At 44.2% G+C, this 14,454-nt stretch overlaps 1 protein-coding gene across 1 annotated transcript in view; it reads left to right on the top strand.

Moving 5' to 3' along the window:
* Nucleotides 1-14,454, top strand: part of gabbr2 (gamma-aminobutyric acid (GABA) B receptor, 2) — a 409,428-nt gene that overhangs the window by 246,406 nt on the left and 148,568 nt on the right. The window contains exon 4 of the mRNA XM_031795138.1: nt 8,807-8,908. Within this exon, the coding sequence (XP_031650998.1) occupies nt 8,807-8,908 (102 nt within the window). The remainder of the gene's footprint in view (nt 1-8,806; nt 8,909-14,454) is intronic.

The following is a 14,454-nucleotide window of genomic DNA, read 5'->3' as shown; positions in this document are numbered from 1 at the left end:
GTCCGATAGGAATTCAGGGAACTCAGTGAGAAACGCTGTATATGGCCCAGGAGGCCTGTAAACAGTAGCTATAAAAAGTGATTGAGTAGGCTGCATAGATTTCATGACTAGAAGCTCAAAAGACGAAAATGTCATTTTTTTTTGTGTAAATTGAAATTTGCTATCGTAAATGTTAGCAACACCTCCGCCTTTGCGGGATGCACGGGGGATATGGTCACTAGTGTAGCCAGGAGGTGAGGCCTCATTTAAAACAGTAAATTCATCAGGCTTAAGCCATGTTTCAGTCAGGCCAATCACATCAAGATTATGATCAGTGATTAGTTCATTGACTATAATTGCCTTTGAAGTAAGGGATCTAACATTAAGTAGCCCTATTTTGAGATGTGAGGTATCATGATCTCTTTCAGTAATGACAGGAATGGAGGTGGTCTTTATCCTAGTGAGATTGCTAAGGCGAACACCGCCATGTTTAGTTTTGCCCAACCTAGGTCGAGGCACAGACACGGTCTCAATGGTGATAGCTGAGCTGACTACACTGACTGTGCTAATGGCAGACTCCACTATGCTGGCAGGCTGGCTAACAGCCTGCTGCCTGGCCTGCACCCTATTTCATTGTGGAGCTAGAGGAGTTAGAGCCCTGTCTATGTTGGTAGATAAGATGAGAGCACCCCTCCAGCTAGGATGGAGTCCGTCACTCCTCAGCAGGTCAGGCTTGGTCCTGTTTGTGGGTGAGTCCCAGAAAGAGGGCCAATTATCTACAAATTCTAACTTTTGGGAGGGGCAGAAAACAGTTTTCAACCAGCGATTGAGTTGTGAGACTCTGCTGTAGAGCTCATCACTCCCCCTAACTGGGAGGGGGCCAGAGACAATTACTCGATGCCGACACATCTTTCTAGCTGATATGCACGCAGAAGCTATGTTGCGCTTAGTGATTTCTGACTGTTTCATCCTAACATCGTTGGTGCCGACGTGGATAACAATATCTCTATACTCTCTACACTACCTACCTATTTACCTACCTACCTATTTACTTACCTACCTACCTATTTACCTACCTACCTATTTACCTACCTGCCTATTTTCCTACCTATCTATTTACCTACCAACCTATTTACCTACCTACCTATTTACCAACCTACCTATTTACCAACATACTACCTACCTATTTACCTACCTACCTATTTACATACCTACCTATTAACCTACCTATTTACCTACCTGCCTATTTACCTACCTACCTATTTACCTACCTATTTACCTACCTACCTATTTACCTACCTATTTACCAACATACTGCCTACCTATTTACCAACCTACCTATTTACCTACCTACCTATTAACCTACCTATTTACCTACCTGCCTATTTATCTACCTACCTATTTACCTACCTATTTACCTACCTACCTATTTACCTACCTACCTACCTATTTACCAACCTACCTATTTACCTACCTACCTATTTACCAACCTACCTACATATTTACCTGCATACCTACCTACCCACCTACCTACCTACCTATTTACCTACCTATTTTCCTACCTACCTATTTACCTACCGACCTATTTACCTACCGACCTATTTACCAACCTACCTATTTACCTACCTACCTACCTACCTATTTACCTACCTACCTACCTATTTACCTACCTACCTATTTTCCTACCTACGTATTTACCTACCTATTTACCTACCTACCTATTTACCTACCTACCTATTTACCAACCTACCTATTTACCTACCTACCTATTTACCTACCTGCCTATTTTCCTACCTACCTATTTACCTACCAACCTATTTACCTACCTACCTATTTACCAACCTACCTATTTACCTACCTACCTATTTACCTACCTGCCTATTTTCCTACCTATCTATTTACCTACCTGCCTATTTACCTACCTACCTATTTACCTACCTATTTACCTACCTGCCTATTTACCTACCTATTTACCTACCTACCTATTAACCTACCTATTTACCTACCTATTTACCAACATACTGCCTACCTATTTACCAACCTACCTATTTACCTACCTACCTATTAACCTACCTATTTACCTACCTGCCTATTTACCTACCTACCTATTTACCTACCTATTTACCTACCTACCTATTTACCTACCTATTTACCTACCTACCTATTTACCTACCTACCTATTAACCTACCTTTTTACCTGCCTATTTACCAACATACTACCTACCTATTTTCCTACCTACCTATTTACCTACCTACCTATTTACCTACCTACCTACCTATTTACCTGCCTACCTACCTATTTACCTACCTACCTATTTTCCTATCTACCTATTTACATACCTATTTTCCTACCTACCTATTTACCTACCTGCCTATTTACCAACCTACCTATTTACCTACCTACCTACCTACCTATTTACCAACCAACCTACATATTTACCTACATACCTACCTACCCACCTACCTACCTACCTATTTACCTACCTACCTATTTACCTACCTACCTATTTTCATACCTACCTATTTACCTACCTACCTACCTATTTACCTACCTACCTATTTACCTACCTACCTATTTACCAACCTACCTACCTATTTACCTACCTATCTATTTACCTACCTACCTATTTACCTACCTATTTACCAACCTACCTACCTACCTATTTACCTACCTACCTATTTTCCTACCTACCTATTTACCTACCTATTTACCTACCTGCCTATTTACCTACCTATTTACCTGCCTACCTATTTACCTACCTACCTATTTACCTACCTACATATTTACCTACCTACCTATTTACCTACCTATCTATTTACCTACCTACCTATTTACCTACCTATTTACCAACCTACCTACCTACCTATTTACCTACCTACCTATTTTCCTACCTACCTATTTACCTACCTATTTACCTACCTGCCTATTTACCTACCTATTTACCTGCCTACCTATTTTCCTACCTACCTATTTACCTACCTATTTACCTACCTGCCTATTTACCTACCTATTTACCTACCTACCTATTTACCTACCAACCTATTTACCTACCTACCTATTTATTTACCTACCTATTTTTCTACCTACCTATTTACCTACCTACAGGTTATGGAGGATTATTTTTTTTTGTATTTTTCCAGGAAGTTTCCTGAAGGAGACCGACTCCATTTCTATGTCAAACATAATCAAACAAAAACACTATAGTAAATATTATGGTAATTTATGCAAAAACACTACAGTAAATACTACATTATAGTACAATCCACAAAAATACTACAGTAACTTCTACAGTATAGTGCAGTCCGCAAAAATACTACAGTAAATACTACAGTATAATGCAGTCTGCAAAAATACTACAGTAACTTCTACAGTATAGTGCAGTCCGCAAAAATACTACAGTAAATACTACAGTAAATACTACAGTATACTACAATCCCAAAAACATTACAGTAAATACCACAGTGATTCAGAGGGGTTGGCTTAAATACAGAAGACACATTTCAGTTGTACAGCTGACTAGGTATCCCCCTAGGTATCCCCCTACTATTGTACCTATAGTTTTTTTTTAAATACAGTATTTATACTATAGTTAACTGTAAATAGTACAGAATACTACAGTTGTCCACCATTAGCTCAATGCTCTGCTATGAGTAGACAACATCTTGGCAAAGTTACTGGATCAATACAAGCTGGTTTTGCTCTTCAGGAACAATACGTTGGAGCAGACAAGCTAATACATTTTGTTCTGATGCTGTCAAGGATCTACGGGCCTAAATCAGACATAAAGAAGGAGACACTTGAATACACTGACAGACAGTTTCCAAGAAGAGCAGCCCTTGTCTCTCTCAAGAGCTTTTCCATTTGATAGATAGTCATGTTCCTTCCATTCCCAACAGAAGTGGACAAATCCATCTGCGGCCCCACAGAATGTCTGTGTGCGTGAGTGAGTGTTGGTGTGTTTGTGTGCATGTGCACGTTCCTACGTGTGTGTTTATTGAACCGGCTTAGTTCTACGGTACATTTTGTCATAGCTGTTGAGAATTGAGCATAGAGGAATTGGTGGTTGAGCTATAGCTAGCAGTTTGTGAGGCCAAGAGAATTGAATCAGGGAGAATGAGTGTGCCCTGGTTGCGTCTTAAATGGCCCCCTACTCCCTACAGTATGTAGTACACTTCTTTTGACCAGATCCTTATGGGTTTTCTGATGGGCCCTGGTGAAAAGTACTTATTAGGGAATAGGGTGCCATTTGGAACACGGCCATAGTCCACAGAAAGATGCCCCACTACGGGAGTCAACATGCCACAAAGAGGCAAACCTCTTTCTCTTCACATTATCATCTACCCCCCACGTCCATTACCTACCACTGTGTTGGCTCCTAGCATCAACTATATAGTAGCTTCCCAATGAATAGAGGGTATGTTTCCAATATGTCCTAGATATGCTGTTTACAAGTGAAGTACACAGATACACATATGCATTAACACACAGACACACCCCAAACACAAAATGACTGACTCACGCCACGTGGCTCTTAAAGCCTTTTTCACCTTAGCATTTAACACCATAGTACCCTCCAAACTCGTCATTAAGCTCGAGACCCTGGGTCTCGACCCCGCCCTGTGCAACTGGGTCCTGGACTTCCTGACGGGCCGCCCCCAGGTGATGACGGTAGGTAACAACATCTCCACCCCACTGATCCTCAACACTGGGGCCCCACAAGGGTGCGTTCTCAGCCCTCTCCTATACTCCCTGTTCACCCATGACTGCGTGGCCATGCACGCCTCCAACTCAATCATCAAGTTTGCAGACAACACTACAGTGGTAGGCTTGATTAACAACAATGACGAGATAGCCTACAGGGAGGAGGTGAGGGCCCTCGGAGTGTGGTGTCAGAAAAATAACCTCACGCTCAATGTCAACAAAACAAAGGAGATGATCGTGGACTTCAGGAAACAGCAGAGAGAGCATCCCCAAATCCACATTGACAAGACAGTAGTGGACAAGGTGGAACGTTTTAAGTTCCTCGGCGTACACATCACGGACAAACTGCAATGGTCCTCAGGAGGCTGAAGAAATTCGGCTTGTCACCAAAAACACTCACAAACTTTTACAGATGCACAATCGAGAGCATCCTGTCGTACTGTATCACCGCCTGGTACGGCAATTGCTCAGCCCACAACCGTAAGGCTCTCCAGAGGGTAGTGAGGTCTGCACAACGCATCACCGGGGGCAAACTACCTGTCCTCCAGAACACCTACACCACCCGATGTCACAGGAAGAACATAAAGATCATCAAGGACAACAACCCCCCGAGCCACTGCCTGTTCACCCCGCTATCATCCAGAAGGCAAGGTCAGTACAGGTGCATCAAAGCTGGGACCGAGAGACTGAAAAACAGCTTCTATCTCAAGGCCATGAGACTGTTAAACAGCCATCACTAACATTGAGTGGCTGCTGCCAACATACTGACTCAACTCCAGCCACTTTCATAATGGAAATTTGATGTAAAAAATGTATCACTAGCCACTTTAAACAATGCCATAATGTTTACATACTCTACATTACTCATCTCATATGTATATACTGTACTCTATACCATCTACTGCATCTTGCCTATGCTGTTCGGCCATACTCTACATTACTCATCTCATATGTATATACTGTACTCTATACCATCTACTGCATCCTGCCTATGCTGTTCGGCCATCGCTCATTCATATATTTATATGTACATATTCTTATTCATTCCTTTAGACTTGTGTATAAGGTAGTTGTTGTGAAATTGTTAGGTTGGATTACGTGTTAGATATTACTGCATGGTCGGAACTAGAAGCACAAAGCATTTCGCTACACTTGCATTAACATCTGCTAACCATGTGTATGTGAAAAATAACATTTGATTTGATTCGACCTGCCTAGATAGTGCTGTAGTACACTATAGCATTTCCTGTCGCTGACTCACAATGCTTCCTGTTTATGTGTCTATTCTGGTTCAATTGACAGGCCACTGCAGGGTTAACTTTCATCACATCACACTGTAGCGTACTCAACCCCCCCCCCCCCCCCCCCGCTCCAGGGCTGGGCCGAACCCTCTTAACCCTCTGGAGTTCCCCTCTCGCCTCGACTCAGCCTTCTGCAGACCTCCTCTCTGTAGCGCTGGAGCCCTGCAGCCCCTCTGCTTGAATCTTCACTTTAAGAGGTCCGCAAGAGGTTTAAGTACTAAAGGGAAAATAAATAAACATAAATATGGGTTGAATTTACAATGGTGTTTGTTCTTCACTGGTTGCTTTTCGAATTCCTTGTGGGCTGTGTAATCTGAGGGAAATATGTGTCTCTACTATGGTCATACATTTGGCAGGAGGTTAGGAAGTGCAGCTCGGTTTCCACCTCATTTTGTGGGCAGTGTGCACATAGCCTGTCTCCTCTTGAGAGCCAGGTCTGCCTATGGCAGCCTCTCCCAATAGCAAGGCTATGCTTACTGAGTCTGTACATAGTCAAAGCTTTTCTTAATTTTGGGTCAGTCACAGTGGTCAGGTATTCTGCCACTGTGTACTCTCTGTTTAGGGCCAAATAACATTCCAATTTGCTCGAATTTTTGTTAAGGTTTGGGAATTGCTTCCTTTTAGGTGGTTGTAGAATTTAATGGCTCTTTTTCAGGATATTTATCATTAGTGCGTATCGTCCTAATTCTGCTCTTCATGCATTATTTGGTATTTTACGTTGAACACAGAGGATGTTTTAGGCAGAATCCTGCATGTGTAGCCGATGCGAAATGGCTAGCTAGTTAGCGGTGGTGCGTGCTGATAGCGTTTCAATCGGTGACGTCACTCGCTCTGAGACCTTGAAGTAGTGGTTCCCCTTGCTCTGCAAGGGCTGCGGCTTTTGTGGAGCGATGGGTAATGATGCTCTGAGGGTGACTGTGTGCAGAGCATCCCTGGTTTGCGCCCTTGGTCGGGGCGAGGGTACGGACGTAAAGTCTATACTGTTACACATGCATAGTCTCAATTTGGTGTTTGTCCCATTTTGTGATTGGTTTGTGTGTGGACCCCAGACTTCACAATCATAGAGGGCAATGGGTTCTATACCTGATTAAAGGATTTCTGGCCAGATCCTAATTGGTGATGATGAATTTTATCTTCCTTTTCACACTTTTCACTCATACACTCCTGGGTCTACTATGAGACACACTTTTCAGTATACATGACCTCCTAAGCAAAGATATTTCTGTGCCCTAATGTGTCAGCAGTAACAGATGCATGTTTTCCCCCAGAGTCCCTAAAAGACCACTACTCTCCCGGGGTTAAGTCAACATTAGCTAAGGAACACATGGAGCTCACTTCCTCCTCGGTTTAATATCGAGTGTTTGAGACTCAACGAAAACCAAGAGGCAATTTTCTTGAGCCTGATTTATATTCTAACGTATTAATTGACAATTACAAATGGTTTCAGCTGGGGGGGATACTGAGACTAAATTAATGGAGAAATAACTGATGTCTGTCCAAATCTCAGTAGGGGTGCAGGGTCCACTGGAGGTTGTCCACAGGCAGCCAGGCTAGCACCCTATTCCCTATGTAGTTTACTAGTTTTGACCAGGACAAAAGAAGTGCACTATATAAGAATAGGGTGCCATTTGGGATACAGACACCGTCTTCATAAAGTTAATCAGAGAACAGTGGAGAACAGTGCAATTAGACCTTACTGTATCTCTGGGTGGATATCCCCAGCTAGTATCCCCTCTAACCTACTCTCTGGTCTAAGGTACTCTCAAGGTTTCTTCCTACCCAAGGTGGTATTGCTCGCCACTGTCTATCGCCTCTGCTCGCCCTCTTTGGGGTGTAGGCCCGCATTGCTGTTAGTAAGCACTTTGTCCCAAATATATCTTTAAAAAGCACTATTCAAATAAGACCTGATATGACATGATGACCCATTGCCCCCCCCCCCCCACTATCTCTCTCTCTCTCTCTCAATTCAATTCAATTCAAGGGCTTTATTGGCATGGGAAACATGTGTTAACATTGCCAAAGCAAGTGAGGTAGACAACATACAAAGTGAATATATAAAGTGAAAAACAACAAAAATTAACAGTAAACATTACACATACAGAAGTTTCAAAACAGTAAAGACATTACAAATGTCATATTATATATATATACAGTGTTCTAACAATGTACAAATGGCTAAAGGACACAAGATAAAATAAATAAGCATAAATATGGGTTGTATTTACAATGGTGTTTGTTCTTCACTGGTTGCCCTTTTCTCGTGGCAACAGGTCACAAATCTTGCTGCTGTGATGGCACACTGTGGAATTTCACCCGGTAGATATGGGAGTTTTTCAAAATTTGATTTGTTTTCGAATTCTTTGTGGATTTGTGTAATCTGAGGGAAATATGTCTCTCTAATATGGTCATACATTGGGCAGGAGGTTAGGAAGTGCAGCTCAGTTTCCACCTCATTTTGTGGGCAGTGAGCACATAGCCTGTCTTCTCTTGAGAGCCATGTCTGCCTACGGCGGCCTTTCTCAATAGCAAGGCTATGCTCACTGAGTCTGTACATAGTCAAGGCTTTCCTTAATTTTGGGTCAGTCACAGTGGTCAGGTATTCTGCCGCTGTGTACTCTCTGTGTAGGGCCAAATAGCATTCTAGTTTGCTCTGTTTTTTTGTTAATTCTTTCCAATGTGTTAAGTAGTTATCTTTTTGTTTTCTCATGATTTGGTTGGGTCTAATTGTGCTCTCTCTCTCTCTCTCTTTCTGTCTCTCTCTCTCTCTCTCTCTCTCTCTCTCTCTCTCTCTCTCTCTCTCTCTCTCACACTCTGTCTCTCCCAGGTGAGGAATGACTTGACCAATGAGCTGGAAAAGGCAGACATCCAGATCGCTGACACCGAGAGCTTCTCCAACGACCCCTGTGTCAATGTCAAGAAGCTGAAGGTGAGTGATCCCCAGAACCAGTTACAGTACAGCATAGGTACTTAGTGTACTGTGGAACCAGACCAGAACCCCTTAGGAATGAATGTAATGAGTGTCTCATGGTGATCTTGATATTACTGTAGTGGCACCCGGAATGTTTCTAAGACCTTCCTGTCTAAGACCTTCCAGGAGTAAATGAACTGGAGGTCACACACATCAGATGTACTGTATGCCCTAAATGGTTTTATCATCTCATGCATTATACAGTACCAAGACCAGTATTCCTCTTCCTCAATACTGGTTGACACTGGTGTGTCTTAATGCGGTTATGTCAGTAGTACTGAGAGTTTGGACAGTTACCCATAATGACCTGCTGCTGTTATTCACACACACACACTAGCTGTGTCCCTGTGAGCCTAAAGTGGAGCTGCAGTGGCTGATTATAGTCTTAGACAACACTGTCTAACGCCCTCACTCCCCAGGCTTCTCAGCCCTCAGAACACTGTCTAAGCCCCTCACTCCCCAGGCTTCTCAGCCCTCACAGCACTGTCTAAGCCCCTCACTCCCCAGGCTTCTCAGCCCTCACAACACTGTCTAACGCCCTCACTCCCCAGGCTTCTCAGCCCTCAGAACACTGTCTAAGCCCCTCACTCCCCAGGCTTCTCAGCCCTCACAACACTGTCTAACGCCCTCACTCCCCAGGCTTCTCAGCCCTCACAACACTGTCTAACGCCCTCACTCCCCAGGCTTCTCAGCCCTCACAACACTGTCTAAGCCCCTCACTCCCCAGGCTTCTCAGCCCTCACAACACTGTCTAAGCCCCTCACTCCCCAGGCTTCTCAGCCCTCACAACACTGTCTAACGCCCTCACTCCCCAGGCTTCTCAGCCCTCAGAACACTGTCTAAGCCCCTCACTCCCCAGGCTTCTCAGCCCTCACAACACTGTCTAACGCCCTCACTCCCCAGGCTTCTCAGCCCTCACAACACTGTCTAAGCCCCTCACTCCCCAGGCTTCTCAGCCCTCACAACACTGTCCAACGCCCTCACTCCCCAGGCTTCTCAGCCCTCACAACACTGTCTAAGCCCCTCACTCCCCAGGCTTCTCAGCCCTCACAACACTGTCCAACGCCCTCACTCCCCAGGCTTCTCAGCCCTCACAACACTGTCTAAGCCCCTCACTCCCCAGGCCTCTCGGCTCTCTGATCAACTCACATCACATAAGAGCTGGCGAAGCCTCACACAGACACTCTCTTTCTCTCTTTCTCTCTCTGACTCGCACACACACGCACAAGCACACACACACAAACACACACACAGAGAAAGAGAACTATGAGCCTTTCTATAATATACATGTACTTGTGTAAAGCTGACATTTTAAACTGAGAGTTAAAAATGCAAATTATCTGTCGTCTCGCAATGCTTTAAAGCCCTCTCTTTGGAGCGGGACAGGCTGTGACAGCTCTGACACATGATTGGATAGCTCCTCTCTCATCTCTCCATTCGGTTGCCTGTCCCCCTGTTTCCATGTAATGTGATAAGAAACGATGACACGTATCAGTCAGTCTGGAGCAGGAAGTGTTGCCATGGCGTCTGGTATGATGTGTGTAGCCACCAATAGACTGTAGTTCACATCTGCAGTAGTGATGGGATTCCTAGAGAGAGAGCAGCAGTTAGATGCTGTCCACGGTGCTGAAAGAGACAACCACCATACCACCATCAGATAGGAACTGTACTGTACACGGGCCGAAACAGACAACCACCATCAGATAGGAACTGTACTGTACAGGGGCCGAAACAGACAACCACCATCAGATAGGAACTGTACTGCACAGGGGCCAAACCAGACAACCACCATCAGATAGGAACTGTACTGCACAGGGGCCGAACCAGACAACCACCATCAGATATGAACTGTACTGTACAGGGGCCGAAACAGACAACCACCATCAGATAGAAACTGTACTGTACAGGGGCCGAAACAGACAACCACCATCAGATAGAAACTGTACTGTACAGGGGCCGAAACAGACAACCACCATCAGATAGGAACTGTACTGTACACGGGCAGAACCAGACAACCACCATCAGATAGGAACTGTACTGCACAGGGGCCGAAACAGACAACCACCATCAGATAGAAACTGTACTGTACAGGGGCCGAAACAGACAACCACCATCAGATAGGAACTGTACTGTACACGGGCCGAACCAGACAACCACCATAAGATAGGAACTGTACTGTACACGGGCCGAACCAGACAACCACCATCAGATAGGAACTGTACTGTACACGGGCCGAACCAGACAACCACCATCAGATAGGAACTGTACTGCACAGGGGCCGAAACAGACAACCACCATCAGATAGGAACTGTACTGCACAGGGGCCGAAACAGACAACCACCATCAGATAGGAACTGTACTGCACAGGGGCCGAAACAGACTACCACCATCAGATAGGAACTGTACTGCACAGGGGCCGAAACAGACAACCACCATCAGATAGGAACTGTACTGCACAGGGGCCGAAACAGACGACCACATTCAGATAGGAACTGTACTGCACAGGGGCCGAAACAGACAACCACCATCAGATAGGAACTGTACTGCACAGGGGCCGAACCAGACAACCACCATCAGATAGGAACTGTACTGTACAGGGGCCGAAACAGACAACCACCATCAGATAGGAACTGTACTGTACAGGGGCCGAAACAGACAACCACCATCAGATAGGAACTGTACTGCACAGGGACTGTTTCTCTTGTGTGTCTGTGTGTCTCTTTCTTTCTCTTTATCTCCCATGCACTCTTTCTTTCCTCACTCACTCGCTCTCTCTCTCAATTCAATTCAATTCCAATTGAAAGGCTTTATTGGCATGGGCAACATATGTTATGATTGCCAATGCAAGTGAAGTCTCTCTCTCTATATATATATATATATATCTCTCGCGCTGTCTCTCTTTTTCTCATATACTCTATCTCCCATCTCTCTGTCTCTCACTCTCTTTCATATTCACTTGTCTTTTTCTCTCCTTTTCTTTCTCTCTCTTTCTTTCCATATGTCTCTCTCGGGCGCCCGCACGCACACACACACGCACACACACGCACACACACAAAGTAAAACTCCTCAGAATGGATTAAGAACAGAGAGGTAGCTGTCAGGAGCACACCACAGGAAACTCATGTGTCTGTGGAGAAGCTGTGGCCATGTACCAGAGGTGTATACATTAAGAACTAACTGGAAGAAAACGTGACGAAAAGTAAAATGACTAACCTACACTTTTCCAATATCAAACACTAGTTTTCGTTGCAAAACGTTTTGCTATAGGTTTGCTACGGTGTGCACTCATGAATAAACTGACTCCAGCCATATCACAAATCCCACTAACATCTTCAATGGAATTACTGTTTGATCAACTAAAGATAATACTGACAATCAAACCAAGACTCTGCAATAACCAACACTGCTACTTCCAGCACTAATACCATTACTAGTCTGTCAGACACTTTATTGCCTGTTATGGCGTAAACATTTTTGGAGCCACACGTCATTGTCCACTCGGCAACATTTCCCTACCTGTGCTTTCAAATTGATGTAGTACCTTTGGTATTCCAAATCCCTGAATAGCTGAGAACTGCAGTATGTGTTTCTCATAACACTGCTGCCTCTGGTTCTAACTCATCGGTATCACACCTCTTCTCATAACACTGCTGCCTCTGGTTCTAACTCATCGGTATCACACCTCTTCTCACAACACTGCTGCCTCTGGTTCTAACTCATCAGTATCACACCTCTTCTCATGACACTGCTGCCTCTGGTTCTAACTCATCAGTATCACACCTCTTCTCACGACACTGCTGCCTCTGCCTACTGGTCAAAGTAGTGCACTATATAGGGAATAGGGTGGCATTTGGGACTTAGCCCCAGGTTTTAGTAAAGCCATGTACTCATGCCTAGTGTTGTGTTACACATCCTCATTGTGTTTGTAGTGTTACTACATTAACCCAAGAGTAAAGTGACTAACAGCATCGCCAACATGGATTAATCAACCGTCTGGGAAGTTGCTGCCATTGGTTAATACATACTGTACTGTAACCACCTGACTTGAAAGTGAATAAGAATAGCCATAACAAAACTCCATCCCAGAGACCAGCAGGACCCAAACAGAACAACCTTTAAGCAGCCACATGCAACAGTTCCACCTGCAACAGGTGCCACATGTCAATTAGAGACCACTAGTACACATTTAGAATTCTCACAATAAAACTCTGAGACCTTCAGTCCAGGGTCCATTTTTCTAACCGCGGGACCCAATCTGATGCCCAATCCCCCCCTGGTTCCAGGGCAGAGGATGGTGGATATTATCAGGTCTCTCTGGGCCGGTATTGTCCATATTCAGTTCCCTCACAGCTGGAGACATTTGAGTTAAGTGCCTTCCTCCAGGGTACAGGGGCACCATTCAGGCCTGCGAGGAACAGAGCCCTACGAGAGCCAGGTTCAAGTCGAGCCAAGGGGCTCTGAAAATGACAAGTGTCTGCAAAGCAGAGTGGTCCACAAAGAACCCCCAGCTACTCTGCTTACTCCCAGCATGCACTCTGGCTCTGATGAGTACGGTCCACCATGGCATTGTAGGTATTGTGGGGAAAAGTGGCCTTTTGATTGGGGTTTCTGTAGCGATAAGGGAAAGCAGGTGGCGACTGTGGACCACACGCCATGCCGGGTTGTACGGATGGAAAATCACCCATGGAGGTACTATAGAGGTATAGAGGGCTGTTATGGCTAATAAACCTATACAATTCGTGGTTACAGCATTGGCATTTCAAGACCCTTTTCATTTTGTAAGGCATTGGATGTGTGTTTTACTTTGACCCATAAACAACCTAGAATTACATGACCAGAAATACAGAAGTGGTTGATTTTTCATCGCATTTAATTTCCCGTTGGAATTATGTTCTGAGTGTGTTACGCATAGCGTGTTTATTGGATCTAAAACATACTGATATGTAGCATTATAATCCTATTTAGTTCATCCAACACCCTGAGGCCATTGGAGCTGTGATGACAGAGGCTGGTGACTCCCCACTGAAAAATGGATATGTGACATATTTAGAATGTCTCAGCTTTGCTTGAGTAACTGTCTATTGAACTTGAATCATTATTCAGTATAAAGGGTCAGATCGAAGGCGCAGAGAGACACAGCTGGTGTTTTGGCAGAGTGAATGGCAGAACTTGTATTAGTGACTAATCAGAGGACACACAAGCTAAGATAATGCATTTGTATTGTTAACAATCTACAGTGCCTTCAGAAAGTATTCACACCCCTTGACTTTTGACACATTTCGTTGTGTTACCATGTGGGATTCAAATGGATTCAATTGGCATTTTTTTTCAACAATCTACACAAACTACTCTGTAATGTCAAAGTGGAAAGAAAATTATCTCTTTATTTTTTTTACATTTATGGTAAATAAAACACTAATATACTGTATCTTGATTAGATACGTATTCAACCCCCTGAGTCGATACCTTTGGTAGCGATTACACCCGCCCACAACTGCAGGGCT

The sequence above is a fragment of the Oncorhynchus kisutch genome, linkage group LG17 (genome assembly GCF_002021735.2).
Source record: "Oncorhynchus kisutch isolate 150728-3 linkage group LG17, Okis_V2, whole genome shotgun sequence".
Classification (NCBI taxonomy): Eukaryota; Metazoa; Chordata; class Actinopteri; order Salmoniformes; family Salmonidae; genus Oncorhynchus; species Oncorhynchus kisutch.
Note: the sequence above shows the minus strand (reverse complement) of the source record. Positions and strands in the feature narration are given on the sequence as shown.